Source organism: Manis pentadactyla, chromosome 18 (genome assembly GCF_030020395.1).
Source record: "Manis pentadactyla isolate mManPen7 chromosome 18, mManPen7.hap1, whole genome shotgun sequence".
NCBI lineage: Eukaryota > Metazoa > Chordata > Mammalia > Pholidota > Manidae > Manis > Manis pentadactyla.
This window is the reverse complement of record NC_080036.1, coordinates 26,769,338-26,797,106: the sequence shown is the minus strand read 5'-3', so window position 1 is coordinate 26,797,106 and position 27,769 is coordinate 26,769,338. Positions and strand designations below refer to the sequence as shown.

The window sequence follows — 27,769 nt, the reverse complement described above, 5'->3', positions numbered from 1 at the left end:
TTTCCTAGTGCCCAGAGAGCCGGTGCTTCCAGAGGCAAACGCCTATGGTGAGAGTGGGCGTGGTGGCTCTACATGATGCCCTCTCTCGTGACTGTTGCAAGAGGTCGTGGGGTCTGAACTGGCTCTGAACATGGTGCTGAGCAAGGATGCTGGAAATCAAGGTCTTGAGGCTTGGTGAGAGCTTTCTTTTCCTGGCTTCCTCCATAGTTACGAGCCAGGAAAGAGGGCCAGGCCGTGCAGTACTAGAACGAATGAGGCTATAAATGGTCTGCAGAGTTCGGGACCGTAAGAAAATGGCAGCGTGGATATTCGCATGGGACTCATTCGATTTTTTGGATTGCAGACACCTTCCTTGTCTTCAGTAAATAAGATTCTAGAGTATCTTGTAATGATGAAGCCACCATCATTCTCTTGAGGGGAGGGACAGGAACCCAGCCCAACATTTCCCCATGTAATTCTCCTTCCAGCTGGAGGTCGCAGAATGTGCACATCTTCAGTGAGTCACAAACTTTGGAGGGGCTCCTTCCTGGCCAGTGCGAGACCAGTGTTTGAAGCTGGAGAGGCACTTAGTAAGTGGCCACCCACCAACACCAGCCTGGGATCCAGGCAGGTCCCCATAAGCCTCTTCTTCCCAGGCAGGGTCTCCTTCCCTTCTGCTCTTCTGGTCTGAGATGTTCTTTCTGGCCCAACTTCTCTGTAGGAGTTGAATCGGTAAGTCATTGGCCTTTGCCTTAAATTAGCATCCACTAGCCAAGGTGAGCAGTGGACCTCCTAAGCTGGTCTTTCTTCTTCCTTCCTAGAAGCCAGCTATCCAGAGCGTGGCTCTCCCACACTCTTTGGGACTGTACTCCCAAGGCTCCTGTTGGTCTTCTCTGGGTTACTTCCCCGGGAACGTGATCAATTCTTCCCAGTAGGTCAATAAAATCCTGCAGTGAGTGGATTCCACTGGCTCACGGGGCCTCAGGATACATGGCTGAGCCTTGGTTATGTGCACCTGTGTTCACATAACCTTCAGGACCCCATATGTCTGTGGGTGGGATCCATGTGGACAGTGTCTTAAATAGGCTCCTGGACTTAGTTTTTGCTTTTTGTAAGAGCAAACCTCTGGTAAGAAGGCAGGAGCACTTTCTTCTGGATCTTTTTGGTTAGTAGATAGTAGAGGTCTTCCGGACCAGCAGTGGCTTTGTGCAATGGGTGGCCTGAAACATCTCAAGTCCTCGGTATTTTTCTCTTCCCGTGATTTTCTTAACTTGGTCTCAGGGAGTGCACACCAAGGACGAGAAACCAGCAGTTCTGAGTTTGGAACTGGTCCAAGCAAAACCAAAATGCACGGAGGAACCGACTGAAATCGCAGCATGCATGCCCCAGGATTCCCAGCAGCACTAGCGGCAACAGGTCAGGCTGTCGGCTGGGCGGAAGCTGGGGGGCGCTGTTCTGCTTCAGAAGAGCTGCTGTTCTCTTTCGTCCGTTAGCGTCATTATGGGACATGGGCAGCACTGGGCAAGGGGGCATTAAGCAAATGTAGGCGCTGAAGCAGTTGTACAGAGCAGGGCACAGGAGTGGCCTGGGGGAGAAGAGCCAGACATCCCCCCTCCTGTGGCGAACCCCTGGGGAGAGAGCAGGAAGGGCAGAGGCCCCAAGGGAGGTCGGGCCAGGTGGCTCCCCGTTGTCCCAGGGACTTAGTTCCCTTGCCCCCCGCAGCCTGAGGTCCAGAGGGCAGTGCTGTTTGCCTTCTGGCTTGGCCAGGGCACAACATTTGAGATGGCTGAGGGGACTGAAATTCACGGAACCAGTGCCCGGGCTCAGAAGCTGTTTTATGCAGGTCCTGGATCACAGGTAAGGGAGCAAGAAGAGCCACAATCCTGGAACAGAGGGCCTGTGAGTGCCCCCGTGGCAGTTTAGAGAGGCCTTCAGCAATAGGAAGAGGACGGGGTGTCCTGTGTGGGGCTTTCTTAGCTGCCACCTAGGCCTGTGGTGCCTCACCCCCTCTTCCTCTGGCTGGGAGTGCCCTCCAGCCTTGCACTGCACTCAGCCTTGCACTGCCCACTTCTTTCTGTGGAGGGCAATTGGGACGTCGCTCATCTTCTGGAACCAGGAGAGGAGTCGGACTGTGCCGTGCTGTGAGCCAGGGGCCCCAAACAGGGTGACAACAGGTGGAGGATGGGAAGGGCTTTGGGCAATGGGCAGACTGCGTGAAGGAAGAGCAGGAAGAGAAAGAACCAGTATCTCTCAAGAATCTCCTCCGAGCCAGACACAATGTCCCCCCCCTCCCACACTATCCTCCCAGCAGCCCGAAGGCACAGGTGTCACTGTGCCATTTTACAGGCAAGGACACAAATGAAGTGACCTGCTCGTGCTAGTAAGTGGGAGAGACAGATGAGAAGAGATGGAGGAAAAGGATTAGACCACGAGGCTGGAAGTTGGGCCATTGTCCCAGGCTGGAGTCCTGGACCTCAGCATCTTGGTACCGTTTCTGCTGCACCAGCCAGGGGTGCATGGGCCCTGGGGAGTGTCAGAACTCAGAATCTTCTTCCCACTACTATAAGCAAAAAGGTCGGCTTGTTCCCGAACAAGACCCTCTAGCAATTTCTCTGACTTAGGGGAGAGGATGAAGGTGGGGGGAATAAAGATACTTGCAGGTAATCACTTTGGCATCTGATTTGGAGACCTTAGTCCTCCACCGTGAACAGGTTCTTGTCCAGCTTTTGTCTGGGTCAGAGCCCAGTGACCTCCAAGTGAGAGGGTTTATTTGGCTCAGAGAAAGGGTTGGAATGAAGAGAGACAGTGGGTGTTTTTACTCAAGTGATACCCCACTAAAAGGGTTGCCATTCATAATGACTATGATATGAATGGTACCTCTCAAGTTGTTCAGTGCACAACCTGTGCAGCTGTATATGGTGACCCTGGACATAACTTTCTGGACAAGTATGGGGGAAAATCCACTCAAGAAGCACAGAGGTAATTTCTTAACTCAGTGGATGCTCTGTTCCTTGCAAAGACCTAGGATCAATCAGGATGGACAAACTTGAGTAAATATACTTGCTTTCTATTGTATCACAGTTGATAGAAGGATTCTAAAAGCATATTTATCAATATGCTTCTAAAATAAACACTGTTAAGTTAAAAAGTATGCTGTAATAACTTATACTATCAAGTCTTACATTTTTAAAGGTTGATCATGAGTGTAACTTTTATATCCTGCTTCTTCAATTAGTTGCCTGTTGAAATCTGCTAAGTTTGTTCAAGAGGCATAATTTGTATTTTCACTAGTAGCCCTGTATTTCCCCTCGCTTTGAAAGCATTTCTCCCCAGGGATAACATTTTGAAATTCAAACATCTCCCCATTAAGGGAAGAGACAGTGTCAGGTCAGAGATTAGAGCCCCAAGCCTACAAAGTGAAAAATGGCAGTAAAACAGAAAAGAGACTGACTTTATTAAGTTTGTGCCCTTCTAACCAAAGAGTTTAGAGAAACCCATGTTAACACCAGCAATTGCTGGAAAATTGGATGTGAGATCTAATTAGAACAGTGTGTTTCAATCTTAGCTACATATTTAGAAGGTGGTCATTAAAAAAAATTTTTTTTTTTTAAATTTAAAGACTTAAAAAAAAACAAACCAATGCCAGTTTCCCTCTCCAGAGCAACTGGAATGGAATATCTCAGGGTGGGGCCCAGGCAGGGTACCTCCTAAAATATCCCAGGGGATTCTAAGCAGCCACCAGGATTGAAACCTCAGAGTCAGAAATCTGATCCCCACAGGAGAGAAAAGCAGTGGAGGTGGGGAGGATGCTGAGGCTACGAGGATCCCACTGGGATAGGCTGCTTTTAATTGCTGGAGAATCTGAGTATTCATTAAACAGATGTTTATTTTTATGTCAAGAGGACGGATTAATAATTAATCAAGAACTTGTTTATGGAATGCTGGCTAGACCAGGTGACAGTAATTGTCAAGCGTTTTCTTTGGGGACTAAATACAACCTCCAATCTCCTTTACTAGGTGAAAGTTTTCTCTGAGTATTCAAATTTGCTGCAGGAAAAATGCTACGTTTTGCTGCTGCCTATGCCTCCAGAGAACTTTGATCCGTGGTCTTTTAACAACCTCTGGTTCCTGCTTCTAGTGCAAGATAACAGAGACTGGAGACTTTCTTTTTTTTTTTTTCTTTTTATGTGTGGCAAAGCCCTTTGCAAACAGTTCCTCCCAGTCACTGGGGGCTGGAGCCCACTGCACCTCCTAAGGCATGTCCCCACCCCCAGCCCTATCCCGTGGTCACCTGGGGGGATGGGAAACTACTACCCAGAGCCCTTTTGGAAGCACTGAGTCTTGAGCCAAATCGATCAGGAGTGACTTGGGACTCCAGGGGCACAGTCATGGACCAGGAGACCCCAGGTTTCACTTGGGTGACCCTCACTCCTTGCTCGTTGGAGACCATAAAGCTTTTCCTAATAACCAGTGGAGTGAGAGATGGGAAGGCGGACCAACTTTTATTCATGCCTCTTCTGGCCAGACGCCGTCCACTGAGGAGCTCAATCCTTACAGCAGTGTTTCTTAGCCCTGGCTGCACACTGGGGTCACCTGGGCTTTAAAAAAAAACCCCAGTGCCCAGACCACAGGACTATTTCAATCAGAATCTGTGGGGGTGGGAACTAGGCATCAGAAATTTTAAAGCTGGAACCAGAGCCTTTGACCCTATTTACAAATGAGGTGGTGAGGGCTTGCCTGTGAAGTGTCTGAAGGGACCAACTCCTAGGGCCCCACCCACTCCGTTCTGGTTCCCCCGAAGTCCAGCTTCTAGCGCTTTGAGACCGGCAGCTGGTTATTATGCTCAAGAGGGAGTTTCTTATCATTAAGAGTTGGGTCTATTACTCAACCTCTCCATGCGGCAGCTTCAGATCGGGATGAGGGGCTGTCTGGGGAGAAAGCACGGGAAAGAAGGCCCTCTGGAAAGATACATAATTAGGGGAAGGCTGTTCCTGCAGCACAGCGGTTAAGGTCCATTGTCATTGCTTCTGATTTGATGATGGAGGGACACAGCTACAGTCCCTGGGGTCACTGTGGTCCACAGGAAATACTGTCCCGTCGGTAGTTAAGGCAAGGCCAGGACCTTCCTAGGAGAGCCCACTCTCTCTGGCCATGGAGGCCAATGGCGTTCTCAGTCACAGCCCCCACATGTGGGCAGAGGCTGACCCCAAGGGGGGTAAGAGGGGACAGATATGTACCCTAGTGCCTGATTATGAATACATATGTATTTCCTGTGTACATGCCAAGTATGTAGCCTATTTATATGTGAGTCTATTACATGAAATGAGGCCTTGATTTAAGTATGTATTAATATATATAAACACAGAAGCTTTCTTTGTGCATGATGGGAAGGCTATGGAGGAGAGTTGCCTGGCACACTGTCTACCTGGCACTGACTGCATTCCTCTGGGATTTGTGGCTCTGATTTCGCACATGCCCTAGGACTGGAGCCTTTTTATGAAAGACCCTGGGTCTGTGATTCTTGATTTGGGACAGAGGCTGGGGAAAAGGCCTGTGGGCAGTGCAGAGCAGTCACCTGAGAGCGTGAGCTTGGAGATAACTAAGCACTTCCTGCCGCCAGGGTGGTCAGCTGCTGGTCAGCTGTTGGCAAGATGCTGCCAAGGTGAAATGCCCTCATGGCCACAGGCCTGGAGGGGCTCAGAAACAAAAGGTTGAGTCTAATCATCTGGCTTTGGGGGCCACCTCCAGTAAGGCTTCCCTAGGCTCCCCTGTCCCCCAGACTGCCTGATGGATGGGCCTCCCTCCCCAGAGGGCCCAGGGTGGTAGGTGCCCAGGAGCAAGGCGCTGCTGACCTGTAGCCGTGAATCCTGGGGTGGGGGTGACAAGCACGGTCTGTGTCATTTCCTTCTGTGTGAGAAGGGGACCCAGACCCCGCCCGGACCCAAGCATGGAGGGGTCAGAAGGGTTTCCTGGAGAAGTCTGCTATGCATAATGCAGGATAGTGCCCCGGGGTTTCCTTAAAGGGACAGTGGGGTGTGACCAGCTATGCCCAGTACACACCCCAGCTCAGCATTTCTTTGAAGTGTCAAGTTTTATCTTCAAAATGCAAACCTTTTTGCAGTCTACTCATAAAACAATCATCAGCTTGACAAAAACACCTTCCCAGTTTCATTACTTAATGAATAAGTGGCCATGTGGAATGGACATTCTAGAAAGGTGTGTCATGTTTATATCCTGGTCTAAGAAGCCTGAGCGTCAGCTGACCTTGGCAGCCCCCCCCCACTGGTGGCCCCTCCTGGGGAGGAGTCCCCTCCCTCTCTGCCTGCCTCCCCACAGCCAACGTAGGTCTGACCTATGCTGCAGTGCTTGCCAGAGTGGCCAGGGGGACACAGGCATATGATGTGTCCCTCGGTCTCCTGGCAAGTCCCAATGCCACAGGGCTCCTCAGCACAGGACCCGGGCAGGGCTGCAACCCCCAGGGAGAGGCTGAGCATCAGCAACATAGCTGCCCGGGGTACAGAATAACCTCCGAGCCCTCGAGGTCGAGGCCTGGGACCCCTAAGCCCATGAGGCTGGCTTTGGGTCAGCATGCTTCTGGGGCCTTTGTCCCTCCTGGGCGCTGCTCCCAGCATCTGGGGAGAGGTAAAGGATTCCAAAGCAAAAAGCAAGGGGAAATCATCAGTGTCTGGTGCCCGGTGCCAGGACTGTGTCGGTGAGACAACCACCACAGCACAGAGGAGTCACCTGTACCAGGATGGCGGTGGGGACACAGGGCCAAAAGGACACAGCCAAAATGACACTTCATAGTGTCTTGAATGGTGCAGGTTTTAGCCCTGTGTAAAGTAAATATTTGGGCACAAACGGCATCAGTAGATTCATTCTCTCATCTCACACTCACCCCATGGGAAAGAGTCATGAGCAGAATTTGTAGCACAATCTAGTCACCTTTCCTCTCTCTGTGCCCATGACAGACAGTGTGGGATTCACATGTAAATGTTCTTGAGAGGTGACTCCATTGTAACATAACAATTACTCATCTTTAAGGGTGTGCTGTGTGCAAAGTATGATGCTGAGTACTTGTTCTCTATATATTATAACCTATTTAATCTTCCCTGGGACTATTCCATTTTACAGATGAGGCTCAGAGAGGTTAAGAAACTTGCCTGAGGTTGCACAGCTCATTTTTGGTGGAGCTGTGGTCAGAACCTTGAATCTACACTGCCTCCCACTGTGCGACAGCCCAAACTACACAAACATGTTTAAAGGAAAAAAACATGAATGGTACCTGCAGTGGTTGCCTCTGATCTGTCTGTCTCTTCTGGAGAAGATGGGATGGAAGCATCTGGTGGGTTGGTGGCTGTTTTGGCTGTTTGGTCCTCTTCTCCTGAATGCGAGGGGCTTGAGGACTCAATTTCCAGGTGCGCCTCTGCGGGGCGCTGGGTCCACTCTGACTCTGGGACACTAGTGCTGATGACAGTTTCCAGCCCAGAGGTGTGACCAGACAGGTCTCCGCTGACTTCAGTCCTGTCTCCAGAAGCCAAGGGAGTAGCCGAAGGCCAGCCCAGTGCCTCTGTGCCCACATCATAGGTGGTGGTTGACTCACCACTCCCTTCTGGGGTGGCCGAGCCCGGCCTGGGGCCCTCCTGAGAGGCTGAGGTGCTACCGCTCACTCCCAGGCCCGAGGCTCCCTCTGCATCAGCTTCATGGAAGGCGGAGGTGGCTCCACTCAGATCAGGAGACCCAGAAGCAATTCCACTGGCCTCAGGGGCAGCAGACACCCCGACCCCAGGCTTAGGAGAGGCAGACGTCTCGATGTTGGATTCTGGGACTGACGACGCTTCTACTTCAGGCCCAGGGAACCTTGGGGTAGCTCCACTAATTTCCCCAGACGTAGAGGCTTCTCCACTGGACTCAAAAACCTGGGGGGTATGTGTCACAGGGGGTCTTTGGCCAAGTTCCTGGAAAACAGTTGGTTCAGTAACACCCTCCACGAACTCAGAAGTGATCAGCGTGACTTCTGGAAGTCCTGAAGCCTCCCCACTGGGGCTCGTGGCTGCAGACGATTCCCCACTCACATCAACGGTGCCAGGAAAGTCCCCACTAAAATATGGAGTACTTGATGGCTCTCCACTGGGTTCTACCATCCCGGACTGCTGCCCACTTAGGTCCAAAAATCCCGAATGGTCTTCAGACGCGTCTGGCGCTCCAGAATGGGCACCACTGAGTTCCAAAATGCCCGAAGACCCTTCTCCTGCTTCTTGGGCTGTTGGAGCCTCGGTTATAGATTCCACCAAAGTCCTGTCTAAAAGAGAGACAGTGGGGAAACCAGACGGAAGTCCACTGCCATCGTATGCTCCCGAGGGCAGGCTGCTCCCAGTTTCAGCTCCAGAGGCTTCTCCACTGACCTCAGTTACTCTACTTGGCAGGCCGCTGAATTCTGGAGGCTGAAGTGTAAAGCCACTGGAGTCAATTGCTCCAGAAGATTGTCCACTGACATCCACTGTCCCAGATGTGCCTGAGAGATCTGCCTCCCCTGAAGGGAGGCTGCTGAGTTCCACAGACCCTAAACCTTCTTCTTCTTTAAATATAGTCGGGGTCACTTCGACCAAACTGGTATCCACGAATGTAATGCCAGAATATTCACCACTGCCACTCACAGCCCTGGAAACCAGGTCGGGGATTCCAGATGTTGTCCCACTGAACCCAGGTAGTCCTGATGGTTGCCCACTGAGATCAGGGACCCCGGATGTTTCTCCACTCCGGTTGGTGGTTATGCCAAATGGTTGACCACTGCCAAAAAGAACTCCAGAAGCTTCCCCACTGACATCTGGTTGTCCAGAGGATAGTCCGCTAAGCTCGGTTACTCCAGATGTTTCCCCAGAGAATCCTGATGGCTGTCCACTAACCTCAAAGAATCCAGATGTTCCCCCACTGATGTCAGGAGCCCCAGATGCTTGGCCACTGATTTCAGCTCCTGAGGGGAGTCCACTAGCTCCCCCACTAATGTCTAGCTCATGGAAGGGCAGCCCAGAGGTTTCTTCAGCACTGCTGATGCCAATGGTTCCCCTCCCTTCTAGTTCACCTGTGGTGGTGGCTGTGACCACTTCCACCAATGTACTATCCACTAGGGAGATGGTTGGGAAGCCAGACGGAAGTCCACTAAAGTCAGGCAGGCCAGAGGATGGACCACTTCCAAGGTCCACCCCAGAATACTCACCACTAAACCCAGAAGGAAGGCCACTTGCTTCTGGAGCCTGCCCACTTCCTAGAGTTCCAGAAGGCACTCTGCCAAGGTCCAAGGCTCCAGAAGTGAGCCCACTGAGATCCTCAGCTCCAAAAGTGGAGGTCTCTAGACCTTCTTCTCCAGAAGGAAGTTCACTGATGCCCCCTACTCCAGAAGCAGAAGTCTCCGGATGAAGCTCTTCCCCAGAAGGAAGTCCACTGATGTCTTCTAATCCAGAGGCAGAAGTCTCTGGATAACCCTCTACTCCAGAAGGAAGTCCACTGAGGTCCTCAACTCCAGAGGCAGAGGTCTCCAGGTGAACCTCTTCCCCAGAAAGAAGTCCACTGAGGTCCTCAACTCCAGAGGCAGAGGTCTCCGGGTGAACCTCTTCCCCAGAAGGAAGTCCACTGAGGTCCTCTACTCCAGAGGCAGAGGTCTCCAGGTGAACCTCTTCCCCAGAAGGAAGTCCACTGAGGTCCTCAACTCCAGAGGCAGAGGTCTCCAGGTGAACCTCTTCCCCAGAAGGAAGTCCGCTGAGGTCCTCAACTCCGGAGGCAGAGAACTCAGGGTGAACCTCTTCCCCAGAAGGAAGTCCACTGAGGTCCTCAACTCCAGAGGCAGAGGTCTCCAGGTGAACCTCTTCCCCAGAAGGAAGTCCACTGAGGTCCTCAACTCCAGAGGCAGAGGTCTCTGGGTGAACCTCTTCCCCAGAAGGAAGTCCACTGAGGTCCTCAACTCCAGAGGCAGAGGTCTCCAGGTGAATCTCTTCCCCAGAAGGAAGTCCACTGAGGTCCTCAACTCCAGAGGCAGAGGTCTCAGGGTGAAACTCTTCTCCAGAAGGCAGCCCACTGAGATCCCCAACTCCAGAGGCAGAGGTCTCCAGGTGAACCTCTTCCCCAGAAGGAAGTCCACTGAGGTCCTCAACTCCAGAGGCAGAGGTCTCAGGGTGAACCTCTTCCCCAGAAGGAAGTCCACTGAGGTCCTCAACTCCAGAGGCAGAGGTCTCTAGGTGAACCTCTTCTCCAGAAGGGAGTCCACCGAGGTCCTCAACTCCAGAGGCAGAGGTCTCAGGGTGAACCTCTTCCCCAGAAGGCAACCCACTGAAGTCCTCAACTCCAGAAACAGAGCCCTCTGGGCCCTCACCTCCAACCTGGGGAGTGCTGGTCCACGTAATTGTATCTTCACCCTCTGAGGGCTGCCCACTGGAGTCCAGGCGTCCTGAAGGTTCTCCACTGCCTGTGAAGCCACCGCTGACTTCGGGGACGCCGGATGGCTCCCCAGAGCCTGGCAGCTCAGTCCCGCTGGGCGCTGGGGGTGAAGGCGTGGATGGCTCCTCTGAGGCCGAGGGGCCTTGCGTCGCCAAGGGCCCCTCTGTGCTCTCCTCTGTTGCTGCACTAGTGGGAGGCCATGCAGGGGGGGTTCCTGGATGAAAGGAGAGGAAAGAGGAGGTGTGGGTTTAGTAACTCTGTCCCATTTTAAGCTCACAAAGAGAAGGTGAACTCCATTCCTTTCACACTAAAACTTCTCTCTCGAGAGCTCAGATATGTGTTCAGACATGCCAGTGTCTTGGGAAGAAAGGAGGCGGGGGACCAGAAAGCTCCCCGCCATCCTCAGGCTGTGTTTTGTGAGACTCGGTGGAGGTGCCACTGGGGGCGATCAAGGACACCTTTCAAGGGCTTCTACCATATCCTCTCACTTTTCTAAATCTGTGGTTTTCAGGTGAGGTCTCTGGACCAGCAGACCCAGCCTTCCCTGGGAGCCTGATACGAAAGCAAATTCTCAGACCGTACACCCCAGGGACCCTGGGGTTGGGGCCAGCATGCTGTTTATATAAGCTCTTCCAATAATACTGACGTTCGCTTGAGTGTGAGCCCCGGTCATCTAAAACTGTTCCCCTGAGGCAGGGAAGGCCAGCAAATCTTCAACATTTTCAATTCTGAGAGCCCTAGTACAGAGGTTTTACAAAATAGAGAAAGAAAGGAAAACCCCATCATTCTAAAGAATCATGGTTCCATAATTTTCTTTCCATCTTGTTTCCTTTGGCATTTAAAAATAACCCAGCCGGGTTGTACCTGGCAGGTACTTCCGGGCTAATTGCCCAGGTGGGGAACCTGAGCACAGAGGGTGCTGGGTCCCACTGAGCCTGCTCACAGCTTATTCTCACTTAGAGGAGAATCCTGAAGCCGGGCGGTATAGAGAATCCTGGAACCTGGAACCAAGTTCAGAATAGCAGTACTGGCATGCAAGAAGATTTTAGGGGGATGTATATATATGTGTGTGTGTGTGTGTGTATATATATATATACATATACATTCTGGGTGGCCACTTACAGTCAAGATATAACACGTTCCTTTTAAATAAATTTAGGTTTCTTTTATAAAAGCAAGTCAATTTAAAGAAAAAGATGTAGAATAAACAGTGGTATAGGTAGACATGCCCAACTAGGGCAAGCTGGCTCTACTAGGTGCACACGCACTCCTGAGCATTGCTTTATAATTAGGTCTTAACCACACCGGGCAATGTTAAGAATGTCCTATGCAAAAAAATTTAAAAAGGTCCTGTGGTCAGATTCATTTAGGTCACATCCAATACATCACCTCTTCTGTGATACAGTGCATATTAACATATCCAAGGCTCTGAGAAGGTCTGCAGTGAGGAAAACTGTTGATCATTCTGTAAACCAGCATTTCCCAAACCTTATGGCCAGAACACACTTTTCTGGGGGACGACTACTCCCATCCCATCAAGTCCCATGTGATTTAATCCTGACAGAAGGAGCTCAAAAGTCCTGGCTGGGGATGTCTGGCCCAGAGGCGAGATGTGGAAGGGGAGCAAGGCAAGGAGACAGGTCACAGCCAGACTTCCAACAACTGCCCCTCCCAGGGCCTTTCGCCTCTGTTGGAGATCCTCCCGTAAGAGAGATTTTAAGAGGCTAGGGGTAGGGCTGTAAATGCAGGGGAACAAAGTGAGCTCTCTGATCAGCACGGCGCTGGGCATCTGGGGTGTTGCAGGCAGGAAACCTCAAGGGAAGGGAACAGTGAGTGAGGAACAGTGAGTGAGGAAAGAGAAAGAGAGGGAGGGAGACAGGGATGGAGGTGTTTTAAGAACAAGGCCGCCCTGCCCTTTCTTTCCCTTGGGGGCTGGTCCCAGAGGCCAGCGGACGTGGCTGAGGTTGCCCACAGCAGCACACCCAGGCACGGGTCCCAGGGAGAGAACCCACCCCTGGGGCTCACCCTAGGTGGACAGTGGACAGGTGAGGATGGCTTTAGGCCATGCCCTAGAGCCCAGGCTTCACGGACCTGGCAGGGGGGAGGCGCCGGCCGGGGTGAGGGCTGGTTCCCATTCCGTCTGGTTTTCTGGCTCAGCGGTGAGGCCCGGGATTGCAGTGGTCTCCTCCCACAAGGGCACAGCAGCCACGCCAGGCCCCACTTGGGTAGCGATCCACTCCTCCACATCAGCAGGCGGTGTGGGTGTGGCAGCCTCCTCTTCTCCTGGGAGGCGCACCACTGAGACACCTAAGGGGATGGAGGAGGTGAGGAGTCCTTCTTACCAGTGAGCCATCCAGGCCTGCCCTTCTTTAGGAGAGCTGGAGGGCTTTGAGGTGGGCCGGAACTGTGCAAAAACCTTGCCTAGCTTCCCCTTGCCTGCTCAGGTCCAGTAAGATGGCTTTTGTCCTCAATTAACAAGAGCGGTTTGCGTCCTATGCAATATCAGTACGCACACACCACCAGCACTTTGTTTCAGGGTGGTTGGGAGCCTCTCTTCTGCAGAATCTCTTACAAAGATTCGGTTTTTGATGTATAATATGTAAAATATGGCACAAGCCATTACTACAATCTACATTCTAGTCTATGCCTCTGGACCCAAGGGCTCTGGGAGAACTCAACCAATCAGCGGCCAGCAATGCTACCTTGGCCACGCCCACTAAGTTGTTTGATGACATCACTCTCAGAACTCACACTGGTGATGACAGGATATGGCCTCGGGTCCTTAGCGTGAGCCAATAAAAAATGTGAATTTCTATGCTTAGTGAAGAATAATAGAATAATTTGACTAAACTCATCAGAAAAATATTTAGAAGCAGGAGAAAATTTGACAAGGGCATACAAATTAAAAGTATATGTGTGTGTATATATTATTTATTTATAATAATAAAGCTAACATTTATTGAGCATTTGCTATGTTCCAAGCACTATGCCAGTTAATCACTAAGCTACTCTTTGAGGTAGAAACTACAGTGTTACTATTTTAGAGATGACGCAGAGGAACAGAGAGCTTAAATGATTGCCTAAGGTCACACAGCTACTAAGCAGCAGAGACATCACTAAAATTCAGGTCTGGCTAATTTTAGACTTCAAGGTCTAACCTCCCCCTACTTGTCTCTGGGGAGTTTTAGAAGTACATACTTGCCTTGGGGTCAAAGCCTACAGTCATGCTAGCTCCAGAACTGCCCCTGCCCCAGAGGGACTGACTCTTCCCTCCTCGCTCTGATGAATAGGGAGAGCGGACAGGGGCCAGGAGAAGTGATCCCTGTGGAATCACCCCCAGCCCCCCAGGCATGGTGGGAATGGAGGAGAGGTGAGGATGCATACCTCGGAAGCAGAAGGCATGGTGCCGGGACAGTGGGTCCAGGAGGCCCGTCTGGTTGGGGTAGAGATAGACGGTTCTCACGCCTGGCTTGTCCCCACCACAGGAGGGCCTTGGGGTGACAATAGGGTAGCGGAGGCTGCCATCCGACAGCCAGCCGGCGTAGCACTTGTCCAAGCCTCGGCTCCAGGCGGCATAGAGCTGGCCCGTGGAGGCCAGTGTGGCGTTGTGGGATTCACAGAACTCCTGGGCTTCCTGGAAGGTGAACTGCTCCGGTCGTGTGGCAAAGAACACCTCCCCTGGGGGCAGAGGTAGGTGGTAGGTGTGACCCTTCGTGCCCACAGCCAGAGCAGCTTCTGCTCCCCCGGGGCGGGGCAGCCCAAGTGCAATGAGTTGGTCGCCCTCATGGAAGCAGCCGTGTCTCCTTTCCAGATCCTGGAGTCACAGACACCACCTCCTGTGGCTAAGAGAGGCTCCGCCTTGGGGAAGCCCCGATCTCCCAGCGCTCCCCTGCACCACAGCTCTTAGTCACGAGCACTGTGACTGCTGGGGACCTGGGGACCTCACCTCCACCCCACCCCTACTCCGTTGAGGGCAGGGGGCGGGTCCTGTGGCCACTGCTGGCGGTTGGGTCCCAACACCCAGAACTGTACCTGGGTGCCTGTCTGATTTGGGGGAAGCTCACATTTACCCAGCACCTACTTGTACCAGGCACTTTTCATATCCATCTCATCTAATATGCAAAAAGTCTCTGATAATTGGAAAATAATCAGCCCCATTTTACATATTTATGAGAAAACTGAGGCCTAAGGAAACTGAGGTTAAGTAACTTGCCCGGGTCCCAAAACAAGTGAGTGGGAATGCTGAGGGCTTTTGAGAATACCAGCATTTCCAAAATTGAGTTCAATGGAATACTAATTTGATTTTAATTGAAGAAATGAAATAAAGCAAAGTCAAGGATCTGTAGTTTCATCAGTTTGGGCAATGCTTGGTGAAGCACTTAAGGAGGTTTTTTACTGCAGGACTTCTCAGAGCCTTTGGTTGGTTCCTGGACATGGTTTCTCTCCATGAGACAGATGGTATATATATACCATTTTTGTGTAACAATAAATGGATTCATTTATCCACAGAACTCACTGCTTTTTTAAGGAACCAGTGCTCCCCTACAAAGCTGGGGGATCCACATGAAAGATCTGGGAGGGAGAGAAGGGGCTTGACCCCTAGAAAGGCTGGGCGAGCCTTCGGCCCTGGGTCGGAGGGGCTGGGCAGATGGTAATTCCCCCTGTCCCCCAACCCTCGGTGTCTCCTCATCAGCCCCCTGCCCTGCTAGGGCCCAAAATGTGAGAACGTGGCCTGTACCCTCGAGCTTGTCCACATAGCAGTAGACATCATAGGTTTCTGACGGTGGCCGCACGCCGTAGCTCCTGACCCCGGGGCTGCTGTCCTTGTTGCCCACACATGGGGTCCGTGGGCTCACAATGGGGTATCTGCAAAGGATGGGGGGGCACAGATGAAGGCTTGTTCTGGGGACTGGAGGATGTGGGGCCCTAGGGTGAGGCCTGCAGGTCACCTGGGAACTTGGGCAAGGTGTTGTCCCATGGATGCAAACAGGGAAGGGGCCCCTCATGTGGCAAGTTCCCTGTGCATCTGGGGGAAGGGATGGGGGCGCAGTACATGGAGTCAGTGGGTCAAGCTGGAGGGGCCTGGGGACCAGGCTAGAGGTGTCTCCCTCTCTAAGTCTCTTTGGGGGAAATGACCCAGGACTTCATGTCACCTGGGTTCCCCACCCTCTCAGAATATGACTTAGGTTGGGGGAAGAATTCTGGGAGTAGCCATGGTGTCACTAACTGATTAACTCCAAGTCTAGCTGGCACCCACTCTGTGCTGGGTGTCATGCCAGGCTCCCCAGGCTCGGCCTCTCCTGGCTGGGTCCGGGCCGGGAGGGGAGCTTAGCTGGTCCTTCACCTGACGGTCTGGTCCTGCAGCCAGCCAGCGTCACACTGTTCATAGCCTGCTTCATAGGCGGCCTGGAGCTGTGCAGGAGAGGCGATGACTGCCCCGGTGCGCAGGCAGGCCTGCTGCGCCTCCTCGAAGGTCAGCGAGTACCGGGCAGAGCCGGGACGGTAGTGGAACACCACCCCTGTGTGGGGAGGACAGGGACAGACAGAGAGACAGGGTAGGTTCAGTGGAGCGTGGGCCAGGCCCCACAGGGCCGATGCCTGGGGCTCCAAGGGCCTGGAGGGAGCCCTGGCTTCTTAAAGAATGACCTCCCTTCATCCTCTCCTTTCTTTCCTATTTGCAGTGCAGCTGCTTTTCCCTCTGCTTGTTCAAACTGTTCCTGAAATCCATCTGCCTGAGAGAGCTTTCTAGGACTTTTCTTCTGTGGGCTCCTCGGCCCTCCTTTCTGGACTCCTCACTCCCAGGCTGCTCTTCTGTCCCCTGATCTTTAAAACAAATGCATTTATTCTTATTACATAAACATTCATTACAGAACATCTGGAAAATGCAGAAAAGGCCAAGGAAGACATCGACCACTGGCATTTTTTCCCACCAGTCCAGTGCCTGGGGTTTGAGCCTGGGGGGCCCTCCTGCAAGTGGCTGGGGAGTAGGCTCACGGCTTTTGCCACATTCTCAAAGGGCCTGGACCCCACACAGTGAAGAGCCCTGTCCTTGAGCCCCCAGTTACTCTCCCGCCCCCAGTGCATTCAGCTGGGTTCATATTTGTCTTTGACATTTCCCTGGGGGACTCGCCAGTTCATGTCACAGCTGCGAGTCCCTAGTCTAAGTCTCCCCATGTTCTTTGTCCTGTCTTGTGTCAGATGCTCAGTCTGTCCACTGTCCCCTTCCCACCTGGTGGCCAGGGGGGCCCTCTCCAGCCCTGGGGCTCAGTCATCATTAGCGTTACCCCAAAACTTTTCAACAATTTCTCCATCCCAACATACTGTATTTATCTGGGCAATTCCGGCTGAAATCCCACATGGTGGCATCATGGATGCCAGTGATGTATGGCAGGGTCTACCTGCCCCTCCCCTGAGAGGGGACACCACCAGGACCCCTATGGAAGCTACCCAGAACATCCTTCCTGTTCTTGAACTTGAGATTGGAGCCGCTGAGCTGTATGGGACGTGACATGCCAATTCTCCAGATACTTCTGAACACCTGGAGCACCATCAGCTTAGAACAGGGCTTGGCAAGCGTTTTCCGGAAAGGGCCAGATAGGACATATTTTGGTCTTTGTGGGTGAAATGGTTTCTGCCACAACTACTCAATTCTACCACCAGAGCCCTAAGTCAGCCACAGGCAACACATGAACAAATAGGTGTGGCCTTGTTCCAATGAAACTTTGTTTGCAGACACTGAAATTTGAATTTTATAGAATTTTCAATATATAGCACATAATATTCTTCTTCTTTTGACTTTTCTCCCCAACTGCCTAAAAATGTAAAACCATTCTTAGTTCGAGGGCTGAACAAAAACAGGTGGTGAGCTGGATTTGGCCCACTGGCTATAGCACACTGACTCCTGCGCTGGAAGGCCAGCACTGTGAGAGGCCCCAGGGTCACCCAGTGCAGCAGGGACAGGGCGCTGGGTTCTGTGGAGGTGCCCGATGGGGTGAGGTGGTCCCTGCACAGAGGAGCCCCAGTCAGTTCACTTCACCTACACCCGTGTGGAACCTTTACCTGCTTGGGACATATGTTGGTTTCCACCTATGACTTTGAAGGAGATGCTTTGTGGCAAAACAGCATGGGTATCACTCGTCTGGACTATAGCCCTTACTTTGCAAACAAGGAGAACCCAGTCTGAGAGGACAGAGGCTTGTCCCAGGTCTCAGGTTAAGTTGAAGGCATGAGCCCCAGGCCAAGCTCTTCCCATCGGCCCCCAAAGCAGCCCTCCAAGGGTACACACTCACCTGGCAGTTGTGGCTGCCCAGGGGCCCCCGGGACTGCAGTCACCTGCACAACCAGGTCCTCGCTGGTGAAGGCAGTGAAGCCCAGGGCAGGTGTGGACACCTCAGGCACGCCCCAAGGCCTGGTGGCCTCAGGGAAGGCGCTGGCCTCTATGTCAGGGCCCAACGTGAAGGGTTCTTCGGGCTCCAGGACAGTGGGGGAGACGTCAAAGATGGGTTTCGCCGTGAGGATCACATTGCCTCGGGCTTCACCCTCGGTGATGTTTCGGGGCAGAGGCAGCTCCACGTCAGGCCAGGTCACTGTCTGGATGGTGATGTCTTCCTCACCACCCACCCCGAAGAAGTTTTCTGGGATGTCCACAAAATCTTCACCTAGGGTGAGGGGAGAGGCAAGCTTTAGCTGCTCAGCCTGGGGCTGGCCTCAGGAAGACGAGCAGCGGCTCCACCTCCTTCCCTGCTAAGGGAGGAAAGCCCCTACTGTGTGCCTCGCTTCTTGCTGCGTCCGTTGCAGGGGGCCCTCAACTATTGGAGAATTCAGTACAGGAGCTCCCCGTTCCTAGGTTGCAAAAGAATGCCAAGTCCTTACAGCACAAGATACTGACCCGTCAGGTCACTGCTCGTAAAATCAGTCCTGCTCCAACATCGTCAGTCACCCATGAAGCCGCCTCCTTACCTATTTTTGGAGCACCTTTGACCATCTGGTGTTATAACTAGCCAATGGGACGATGTAAGTCAATTACAAGTGGGCTTGACAAAGCTTGCTGAAGATTCAGGTGCTCGTAACACTGATAAAAATGATGTGAGAGAAGTGCCTGCCTCAGTCATGAACAAATGAGGGTCTGGCAGGAAAGAGCCAGTTAATGATTAATAAAGAGAATATCCACAAGGGCACAGCTGACTCTTGAACAGTGTGGGAGTTGCCCCCCTCCACCACACACCCAGTCCTATAAAGTTGAAAATCAGCATATAGCTTTTGAGTTCCCCCAAACTTAATTACTAATAGTCTACTATTGACCAGAAGCTTTACCAATAATATAAATAGTTGATTAACATGCATTTAGTATGTTACATGCATTATATTCTTACACTAAAGAAATCAAGAGAAAATGTTTTTTCAAACTGCCACGAATCTCCAATAATTCTCCCAATATATTTATTGAAAAGAAGTCCATGTATAAGTGGACCTTCCCAGTTCAAGCCCCATGTTGTTCAATAGTCAACTGTCCTTCAAAAAGGGTGGTTAGAATATCGAAAGGTTAAGAGAGGCTTTGGGGGAAATCCTAATTATTTCTGCAAAACAATCCACTTCATGTAACATCCGACTGTGAAAGTTAAACATGCGATGAGCTATGTCATTGGGCTATCACCAGTTTGGTCATAAAATTTATGTCACTCCATGTGATTCACTACGTGTTTTCCTCCAAAAATTAGCATGTAAGTGTAATTGTAACCTACAATGCATAAAACACAAGATTAAAAATTTTAAAAAGTTTTTGTTTAGATTTTCAAAATTAAGGTCCTGTTAAAACGTTTTACCGACTCATTTTCAAAAACACTTTGGCCCTGCTTTAAAGTGTGTTCAATTTAAAAGGGCAGTTGGCAGCGCCCTCGTGGTACTGCCTTCTGCCCAGCAAGCAGATGAGGAAAGTGAGGCTTGGGGGCTTGACTTTCCCATGGCCGAGCAGAGCAGTAGCAGGTGGCAGAGCTGCGACTCAAATCTGAGAGCACAGCCTCTAAGGCTGGTGCCTTTAACCCTATTCTGGGCTGAATACCCTGCAGCCTCCAGTGATTCTACCTTAGCTTCTCTAGGAACTAATGAAAGGAAGGGGTGCTAAATATGGGGTGCAGGCACCAGTGGCCCGTGAAGGTGTTAAACAGCCCCATTCCAAGATTGCTTCCTCTGCACCCCGGTTTTGGTGGCGTGATCCCCCTCCTGGCCTCCAGGCACGACCCACCTGTGTAGCAGATGGCGTCGTAGCGGGATGAGGGGTCGGGGTAGCCTGTTTGGTTGGCATGGAGGTAGACAGTCCTCACGCCCAGCAGGTTGCCCCCGCAGTTGGGCCGGGCCTTGGAGATGGGGTAGCGCACGCTGCGGTCGGCCAGCCAGCCGGCACTGCACATGTCCATGCCCGCCTGCCAGGCCAGGTAAAGCTGGCCTGTGGTGGCCAGCCGGGCACCCAGCCGCCGGCACTCGGTGGCTGCTTCTTGGAAGGTGAACTTTTCTGGAGATGTTGCATAAAAGACTTCACCTACAAAGGACAAAGTGATGGGTGAGGATCTCACGCCTGCCCTTGTCCGGAGCCCCAGGGAATCCCCGCGGTTCCTCCAGATCTTGGGTGCCCTCTAACTCGGTTTGGCCTCTAACTTCTCAAAGCCCTGGTCCCACAAGCCTGCGTCTTGGGTCCTGCCTTCCATTTCCTCTGGGCGTTTGGGCAGGGTGACATCGGTTTCCCAAAACCAGAGGGCCAAGAAGGAACCTGCCCAAATGGTAAGGAGGTGGGGAAAGCCTAGAGGGTCTGGACAAAACTCCTGCTCAGAAGCGTCTAGGCCCCGCACCTGGCTGTGCAACGTCTCCGCGCAAAGGCATCTTGCTGTGAGTTAAGCATTGCCCACTCAAGCAATTGCAGGAAAAGCAGGCATCAGACTTTGATCCTTAGAGCAGCAGGTCCCAAAAGGAGGTCTTTAGGTCCCTAAGCGTCCATGAGGGCATTAGTGGGGCCTGCAAGCTCTTTTTACCATTTCCCAAAATGCAAAAAGGTGGTGCTGGGGCGGGTGGTGGGCATCTGTTATGGGGACAGTCTGGAACTATCAGACTATCTGGAATGATCAGCCGCTCAGTGGCAGCTCTGATTGGCTGTTAGTGTGTTGGTTAGCCAACGGGAACACAATCACTTGCTACTTCACTGGCTAGTTTGGACCCTGGGGTGAGGGGAGAAAGGGGCTGTGGAGATGAGAAGCTGGGGACAGCCCTTCTCCCAGCCTGGGGGGCAGCTGTAAGCTGGGGAGGGGGCAGAGTTGGCAGGGGCTGGAATGTCAAAGGGGTGAATGGGTGCACGGGGAGAAGGGGTGTCACCCCCATGCCTGGGTAAATTGGGCAGCTCTGACTGTGACCAAAATTAGTGCCCTTTACCAACCAGAGCCTGCAGATTCCTCCCCACTGCCCTGGGGCCCTCCAGAACCAACCCGTTGGCAACAGGGAAGCTGACAGAGGGTGGCTGGCAGCCAGCTCTCCTGGGAGGTGTATTTCTGATGGGTCCACCCTGGAGTGGCCTGGGGTGTCCTCTGTGCTAGTGACCAGGCCGGGCTGGGTTTTGATGGGGCAGTGAACCTTGGGACAGCGATGGTCTGGTCAGAGTGGTGGGAGTCCTGGCTGGCAGGGGACAGGGTGGGGCAGTCTGCAGGTGCCTGGGGCCATGAGGCCCTCTCCAAAGTGGGGCATGAGGGGCCAGACCTGCAGGCCCCTTGCGTTCCCCCTTCCCACCCCCATCCCTCTGGGCATAGCAGAGGGGGTTGAGCATGGTTGTCTTGGGTTAGCGCCCTGCCCCAGGGGAGGCCCACTGAATCCCGAGTGTCTATGGGGTGAAGGACTGGCGGGGGCTCTTGGGAACTGGGGTTGGGGTAGGGTGGCCTCACCCTCCATCTCCTCCGCAAAGCAGTACACGTCATAGGTCTCGTTGGTGTCCCGTATGCCGTAGGTTCTCACGCCAGGAAACTCATCCTTGTCCCCGTAGCAGCCTTCCCTTGGCATGTGGATGGGGTACCTGCCCAGAACCCAAAGTGGGGGCGTGACACTCAGGGAGCAGAGGTGGGCCGTGGCCTGTGCCCTTGTACTGCCACCCTCGTGGGAGGAGACAGCCACTTACTGGCATGCTTGCTGCTATCTGCCTTGGACGTGTGGCCTATTTGTTTTTTCAACTTTTCCCCAGCTTTACTGACATATACATTTTCACAGTTATTGATGATTACAGACAGCCCCCTCTCCTGAATATTTATTGGTCCCGAAAGTGTTCTATCATGGGCCTGCAAAACCTGCAAAAGGCCAGACGGTAAATGTTTTAGGTCTTGCAGGTCACATAGCATTTCTGCGTGACCTCGACCTTGCCATTATAGGGCAAAGCGGACAGTACATTAAAGATCAGGTTGGCAGTGTCCCATAAAACTTTATTTACAGAAATGGGTTGGATTTGGCCTGTGGGTTTGTTGACCCCTGCTCTGTATCATCTGAGTCTCACATCAGCCTCATTTTAACCAAGACTCTATTTTAACCTGGAAGAAACTGGAGCCCAGAGATGTTAAACAATTCATCCAAGGTCACACAGCCTCCAAGTGTGGAGCCAGGGTGAAGTCGAGGGTGGGTGGTTGAGCCCACATTTTCCAAGGTGAAGTGTGGATTCCTGTACCATAGGCTGTGGCCTCATGTGTTTTGGTTTTTTTTATGGTTAGTGGGTTTGGTGTCCTAACATCTCCTTTGCTTACCCCAATATTGCAAAAATATTTTCCTTTGTTTTCTTCTTGAGGCTTTGTGGTTCTGGCTTTTGCCTTTAGCGCTCCATCCACCCCGGGGAATGGCCTTATCTTGCCTTAACAGGCTAGCTCAGCACTGAGATTCCTCAGGGGTAAAGCTGGGCTCAGGGAAATCTGTGCCAAGAAGCCTAATTTATGTGTGTCTCGCCTTATTAAAAACAAAAAGAATGTAAAGCGGTTTACAAAAACACATAAAACACCAACATTTATAAAAAAGTCGGTGAAGAAATCATGGCTAAGGGAACAATGGGTAGGAAGAACAATGATGCGTAACTTACATGGAGAAAGTGCTCATGTAGAGCAGACGTGGGAGCAGCCACAGGACAGCTTAATGAGGCTTTGGGACAGGCCACGGGGCCTGACTCAGGCATCCCTCCAGCCCCCACCGAGGCCGGCCGTGGTGTCACACCGGTGCCAGCTCAGCGCTGGCCAGCGCTCCAGCCCATCACCTGCCCCTTTGCTCCGCCCGTGGCCTTGGGACTCACCTGACAGTCTGGTCGGCCAGCCAGCCGGCGTCACACTGGTGGAAGCCATCCTCGTAGGCGGCCTGCAGCTGCTCGGGCGTGGCGATGATGGCACTGTTCTGCAGACAGGCCCGCTGCGCCCTGTCGAAGTCCAGGGTGTAGCGCGTCGAGATGGCTCTGTAATGGAACACAATGCCTGCAAGACACGCGCCGGTGGGAGAGCAGGTCAGGCACAGCCTCCCATCATCAAGGCCCTTGAATTATAGCAATAGTCAAAGGGGCCTCTGGCTGATGTGTGGTACCCTCTCCACGTCTGCATGTGGCCCTTCAGCTTTGGCTGGAATACCTCCACTAATGGGGGACTCACTACCTCACAAAGCAGCCTTACTGAATATTCAGGATAATTCTGATAATCAGAGAGTTCTTTGAATTGAACTAAAATCTGTCTCCTTATGATTTTCTCTTGTCACTCTAGGACCCTATATTTACTGTGGGGAAGGACACTTAGAGTCCCATGCCCATCAGCCCAAGGGCATCCTAGTGGGAGCCCTGTTAACGTATGCCCAGAGGAGGGCCGTCTTTGACAGAGCCTCCCAACGGGAAAAATCTGACGCTGATCAAAGTTCTGAAGCCAACCAAGGGCACAAGCATTCTCCTTGGGCCGCTGAGAGGGAGCCGGAGACACTTTATCTCCCTCTTTGGCTTCTGGAACTGAGAATGGAGGGTGGAGGTTGGGGAGGGAGAGGACACCCGGATGAAGAGCCAGGAGGCTGCTCTGGCTCACTTCCAGGGAAACTCCGGGCAAGTCGGTCAGCCTCGGTTTGCCTGTCTATAAAATGGGGAGGATCACAAGTTCCACCCAATTACAGGATTGTTGCCAAACGTAACCTGTCATTTACGTGTGACTGTGGCCAGGAACTGTTTAATTCCCCTAATGTCCAGAGAGGATGACTGCAAATCGCCAGCTCCATGTAACAGAGGCAGTAACTGAAGTTCAGTAAGTTTGAATGAGGTGCAAACTGGTGGGGTGGGGGGAGGAGCTGGGATTTGAATGCCAGCCTGGCTGGGTCCACCCGGGTGAGGGGACCTTCCGGTTCTTTCCGTAGGTGAAGCAGTGTCCCTGTGGGAGGCTCTCACCTTTCACCACGACCTCCAGGGTGGCCTGGCTATCCTCGATGCCGTGCATCACCTCGCAGCGATAGACCCCAGAGTCATTAGAATGCAGGCTTTGGACTTCCAAGGTGGCGTCGCTGGGGATGGCCGGGTAGTTGGGCAGCGAAACCTTGTCTTGGTAGGCACTGCTGACCTTCACCTGCCCTTCAGTGGCGACCAGCAGCACCACTTCCTTCTCCTTGGAAATGCGGCTCCACTTGATTCTCGGGGTGAGAGGGGCGGTGGAGGGGGCGGTGGTCACTGGGTGCATGGGGTCAATGAAATAGCAGGGGATGGTGAGGGTGCTCCCCAGGAGGACCCGCAGCGGGGATGGTTCCGGGATGCTGACACTCAGTGAGTTGTCAGGTTCTGTGGGGAGAGATGGGAGGGGAGGCAGACCTGTTAGTACTTAGGGAGGACCACCCAGCCTCCCAGTCAATCCTTCCGGAAATGACAAAATCCAATGAGTGTGTTTGTGATTATGCTGTGGTGGTGGTGGTGGGTGCTCCTGTGCCACCTGGGATTCCCAGGAAGCCTTCCAACACCCTTTCCAGAGTGGTGTTCCTCAAGACCCCTCGTCTCTGAGCCTCAAGGCAGGACCTATGGAGCCAGCAAAGGGCTGCTGAAGAGGGCAGGGGAAACTTCAGAGTCAAGACTGCCTCTCTGTTTCTCAATGTGGGGTGCCCTAGGGGATGCCAAGCCATTGGATAAACAGGACCCATCTTTTTGGAGTGACAGCTTAGCTCAAAGATTTTGGAAAAAATTATCATGGGGCAGAAAAAAATTCCACACAACATGTGCCCCACTTGAGGTGGTCTGCTTTGAGCTCCATCCCAACTTTGCAGAAGAACAAGTAATTTTCTTCTGCAGCTGGGGAATTAGGGACCTCACCAGAGAGGCATCAGCAAAGACCAGACATTTAAGCCTGCAAAGAGGCAGACGTGGGGTATCGGGTAGGATGTGATTAGACCCCACAAAAAATCATGGTCAGTATTGATAGGGGCGATGCAGTGTGTTTACCAAACCCTGTTAGAAATAAAAGATCTTCCTGGAGTGGGAAAGAAACAGCTTTGAAGAAATTGCACCTTTCATGGTGAGTCATAACACTATGGACGTTTTATCCTGAAGTGCCTACAGGTTGAAAATAAAACTGTTTCAGATATTTGTGGGTAGTAGCCACATAATAGGGCAAGGAAGGGGGAGCAGGAATATTTGGATATGACCTTTTGATGTCCTGGACAGTCACCTTCCACGAAAATCTCCCTCCCAATGCTCAGCCTTAGCCTGCAGCACAGCAGGTGTTAGTGGTGGAGGTTGTCTGGGAAGAGCCGGGGTGACTGCGGTGCCTGGCTCTGAAGTTTTTAAAGCCCTCAGGAAGCTCTAGTGAGCTGGTTTGCCTGGGTGGGCAGCCCCCCAGGTGATAGCCAGGGGCTGGATGTGTGAGTCCCAGAGCAGGCATACAAACGGAGACCCCTATACCATATTAAATATTTAAAGCTATAAATCAAGCCAACACATTGTTAAATAAAGTCTGTTCTGCTTCCTATTTGACAATGATACTTTTCCAAATGAAAAGCCAGATTCAAACAGAATTCTTGGGTTCCTGAGAGTTTTGTACTAGGAATGTGGTGGCCATGAGTGTGTGTGTGTGGGGGTGGGGGCAGCCAGGCCCCTTCCTTTCCCACCACTGCTGTGCACTGTGAGAGATCTGTGTTTATCCAGCCCTCACACCCCAGCTCTGTCCACACACCCCTACAAACAGCACCCCCCAGCCCCCCCTTGGGCTTAGGGTCGGCTCCCACCAGGGGTGTGCTCCCCCCATAGGAGGATGGACCCAGAGGTGAGACCCACACGGCCCTGGCAGTGGCTTGGGTCCCCTTGGACAGGAAATTCAGGGTGTCCTGGGGACCGAGTGTGGTCTAAAGGGGGAGCGTGGATCTGGGTGGCCGTGTCTCGTTGGTCCCACAGACTCCTTGTCCTTTAGTGGGAGTGCTGGGGCTGGAGGGGGGTCGGGGGCTGCTTAAGCACCTGGCCCAGAGCAGACGCCTCGCTTGCCTGGGTCTAGGGGAGACACACCCCACTTTGGGGCAAGCCCGTCCTGGAGTTAATGGATAGTCTGTTCATTTGGTTCAGGCCTTGATGATCAGAAGCCTACCCAGTGCCTGCCACCCGCAGAGATCACGCGGCGGGCTTCCTAGTTGGTCTGCCGAGAAAGGCCGAGACCTGTGTGATTTGGGGGGCTTTGTTCTGACCCCTCTCAGGCAACTTTCTCTCCTTTGATGCTCCACCCGATACTCCCTCGGCAGCTTTCTCTCTTTTGGCTCAACTATGTCTTGCTACAATCCCAAGTTCACTGACTGGCAGTTGTAGGTGGGTCCACGGGGAGGATGCTAGGAAGGTGGGCACCTGCCAGGAGCTCTCCCTAACAGCCGTCCATCCAGGGGGCAGCTGGGAGCAGCGTTTCCCGAGCAAGTGCCCCTGGACACATGCTGATGTTCACGTCCATGGGTGTGCTGTCCCCTTGCAGTTATGTTTGCCTTCGAGAAAAGGGGCAGGGCCAGGAAAAGTCCAGGAAAGGGAGAGTTCTATCCTTGGGTCTAGCAGCACAGACTTAGCACCCAGCACCCAGAATCCAGTCCTCAGTACCTGCTGGAGAAATGAGACATGCGAGGGAATGTCCTCACCTGAAACTTCTACTGAGATGGCCGCTGTGATGACCCTCAGAGTCACAAACACCAAGAGTAAAGTGGTCATAGTTCACCTGGAAGAGGGAAGGCACAGGTGTTATCTGGAGGTGGGGTTGAGGGTCATGTGACGCACAGCACAAGATGATGAACTCCATGCCCGCGGGCCTGCAGTCATACCAAGATGGGCAGGCTGCATGCAGGTGGAGAGAGATTTCCTCCAAGAATCCTCTCCTTACAAAACCTTCACACATGTCTCAGTTTAATTACAGGTGTGACGCTGGAAACCTCCTCCTACCTTTTTGAGGGATCCTCCCATCTTCCAACCAGCAAAGATTCATCCTAAAGGATCCCTGTGACTGTTGGTTTTATGTGTCCACTTGACTGGGCCACAGGGTGCTCAGATACTTGGTTAAACATAAATCTTGGCGTGTCTGTGAGGGTGTTTTTTGATGAGATTAATACTTATATAGGCAGACAGAGTGAAGCAGATTGCCCTGCTAATGTGGGTGGGCCTCATCCAACCTACTGAAGGCCTGAAAAGAACAAAACAGCTGAACCTCCCCCTATTAAGAGGGAATTCCTCTTACCTGCGGACCTTCAAACTGCCTTCAAACTCAGACTGAAACATGAGCTCTTCCGGGATCTTGAGCCTTCAGACTCAGGTTGAAACTACTTCCTGCCCCTCCTGTTCCCAGTGCCGAATACTTCCGTAAGCTCGTGAGCTAATTCTTTATTTTAAATCTTTTTCTGTATATGTACACACATACCATTGGTTCTGTCTCCCTGGTGAACCCTGACTAATAAAATCCCCCAGGTCCTGAAATCTGGACCAGCCACCAACCTCAAGTTGAGGCATCTTGTGTGTTTAGAACGGACAATGCTCCAAAGTTTTAAGCACAATTCAAGAACGTGGTTCAAATCAGGGAAAGGCTGCCCGCCTAGTGAGCTCTCTAGAAGGTGATGGATGGACAGATTAATACTTTAGGAGAGAAATGAGAGCCCAGGACTCCTGCAGCCCTCCGGCTGGTCCAAATAATGGCTTACGTGAATTAGAAAAACAAGCCTTCCTCATTGTCATGTGCTGGAAAACCATCATGGTAAGTATACAAACCTGTGACAATGCATTGTAAAGCATATGTCCTGCACAACGGGGACCCTGATTCCAAGCGGGCCAGTGCAAGGGGACCCCGAGAAGACCCAGCTGACTTTACAAGCACTCAACAGGAGCAGTGCTTCTCAACCTTGG

The 27,769-nt window shown here is 52.3% G+C and overlaps 1 protein-coding gene across 1 annotated transcript in view; it reads right to left on the bottom strand.

Moving 5' to 3' along the window:
* Positions 1-26,606, bottom strand: part of ACAN (aggrecan) — a 33,409-nt gene extending 6,803 nt beyond the window's left edge. Inside the window, exons 1-11 of the mRNA XM_057494726.1 lie at positions 26,521-26,606; positions 23,822-24,205; positions 22,706-22,880; positions 21,330-21,457; positions 19,652-19,945; positions 17,700-18,068; positions 15,755-15,929; positions 15,149-15,276; positions 13,795-14,088; positions 12,502-12,717; positions 7,265-10,624 (exon numbers count right to left, since the gene is read on the bottom strand). Of these exons, the coding sequence (XP_057350709.1) occupies positions 7,265-10,624; positions 12,502-12,717; positions 13,795-14,088; positions 15,149-15,276; positions 15,755-15,929; positions 17,700-18,068; positions 19,652-19,945; positions 21,330-21,457; positions 22,706-22,880; positions 23,822-24,205; positions 26,521-26,590 (5,593 nt within the window). The 5' untranslated portion in view covers positions 26,591-26,606. The remainder of the gene's footprint in view (positions 1-7,264; positions 10,625-12,501; positions 12,718-13,794; positions 14,089-15,148; positions 15,277-15,754; positions 15,930-17,699; positions 18,069-19,651; positions 19,946-21,329; positions 21,458-22,705; positions 22,881-23,821; positions 24,206-26,520) is intronic.
* Positions 26,607-27,769: the final 1,163 nt, after the last annotated feature.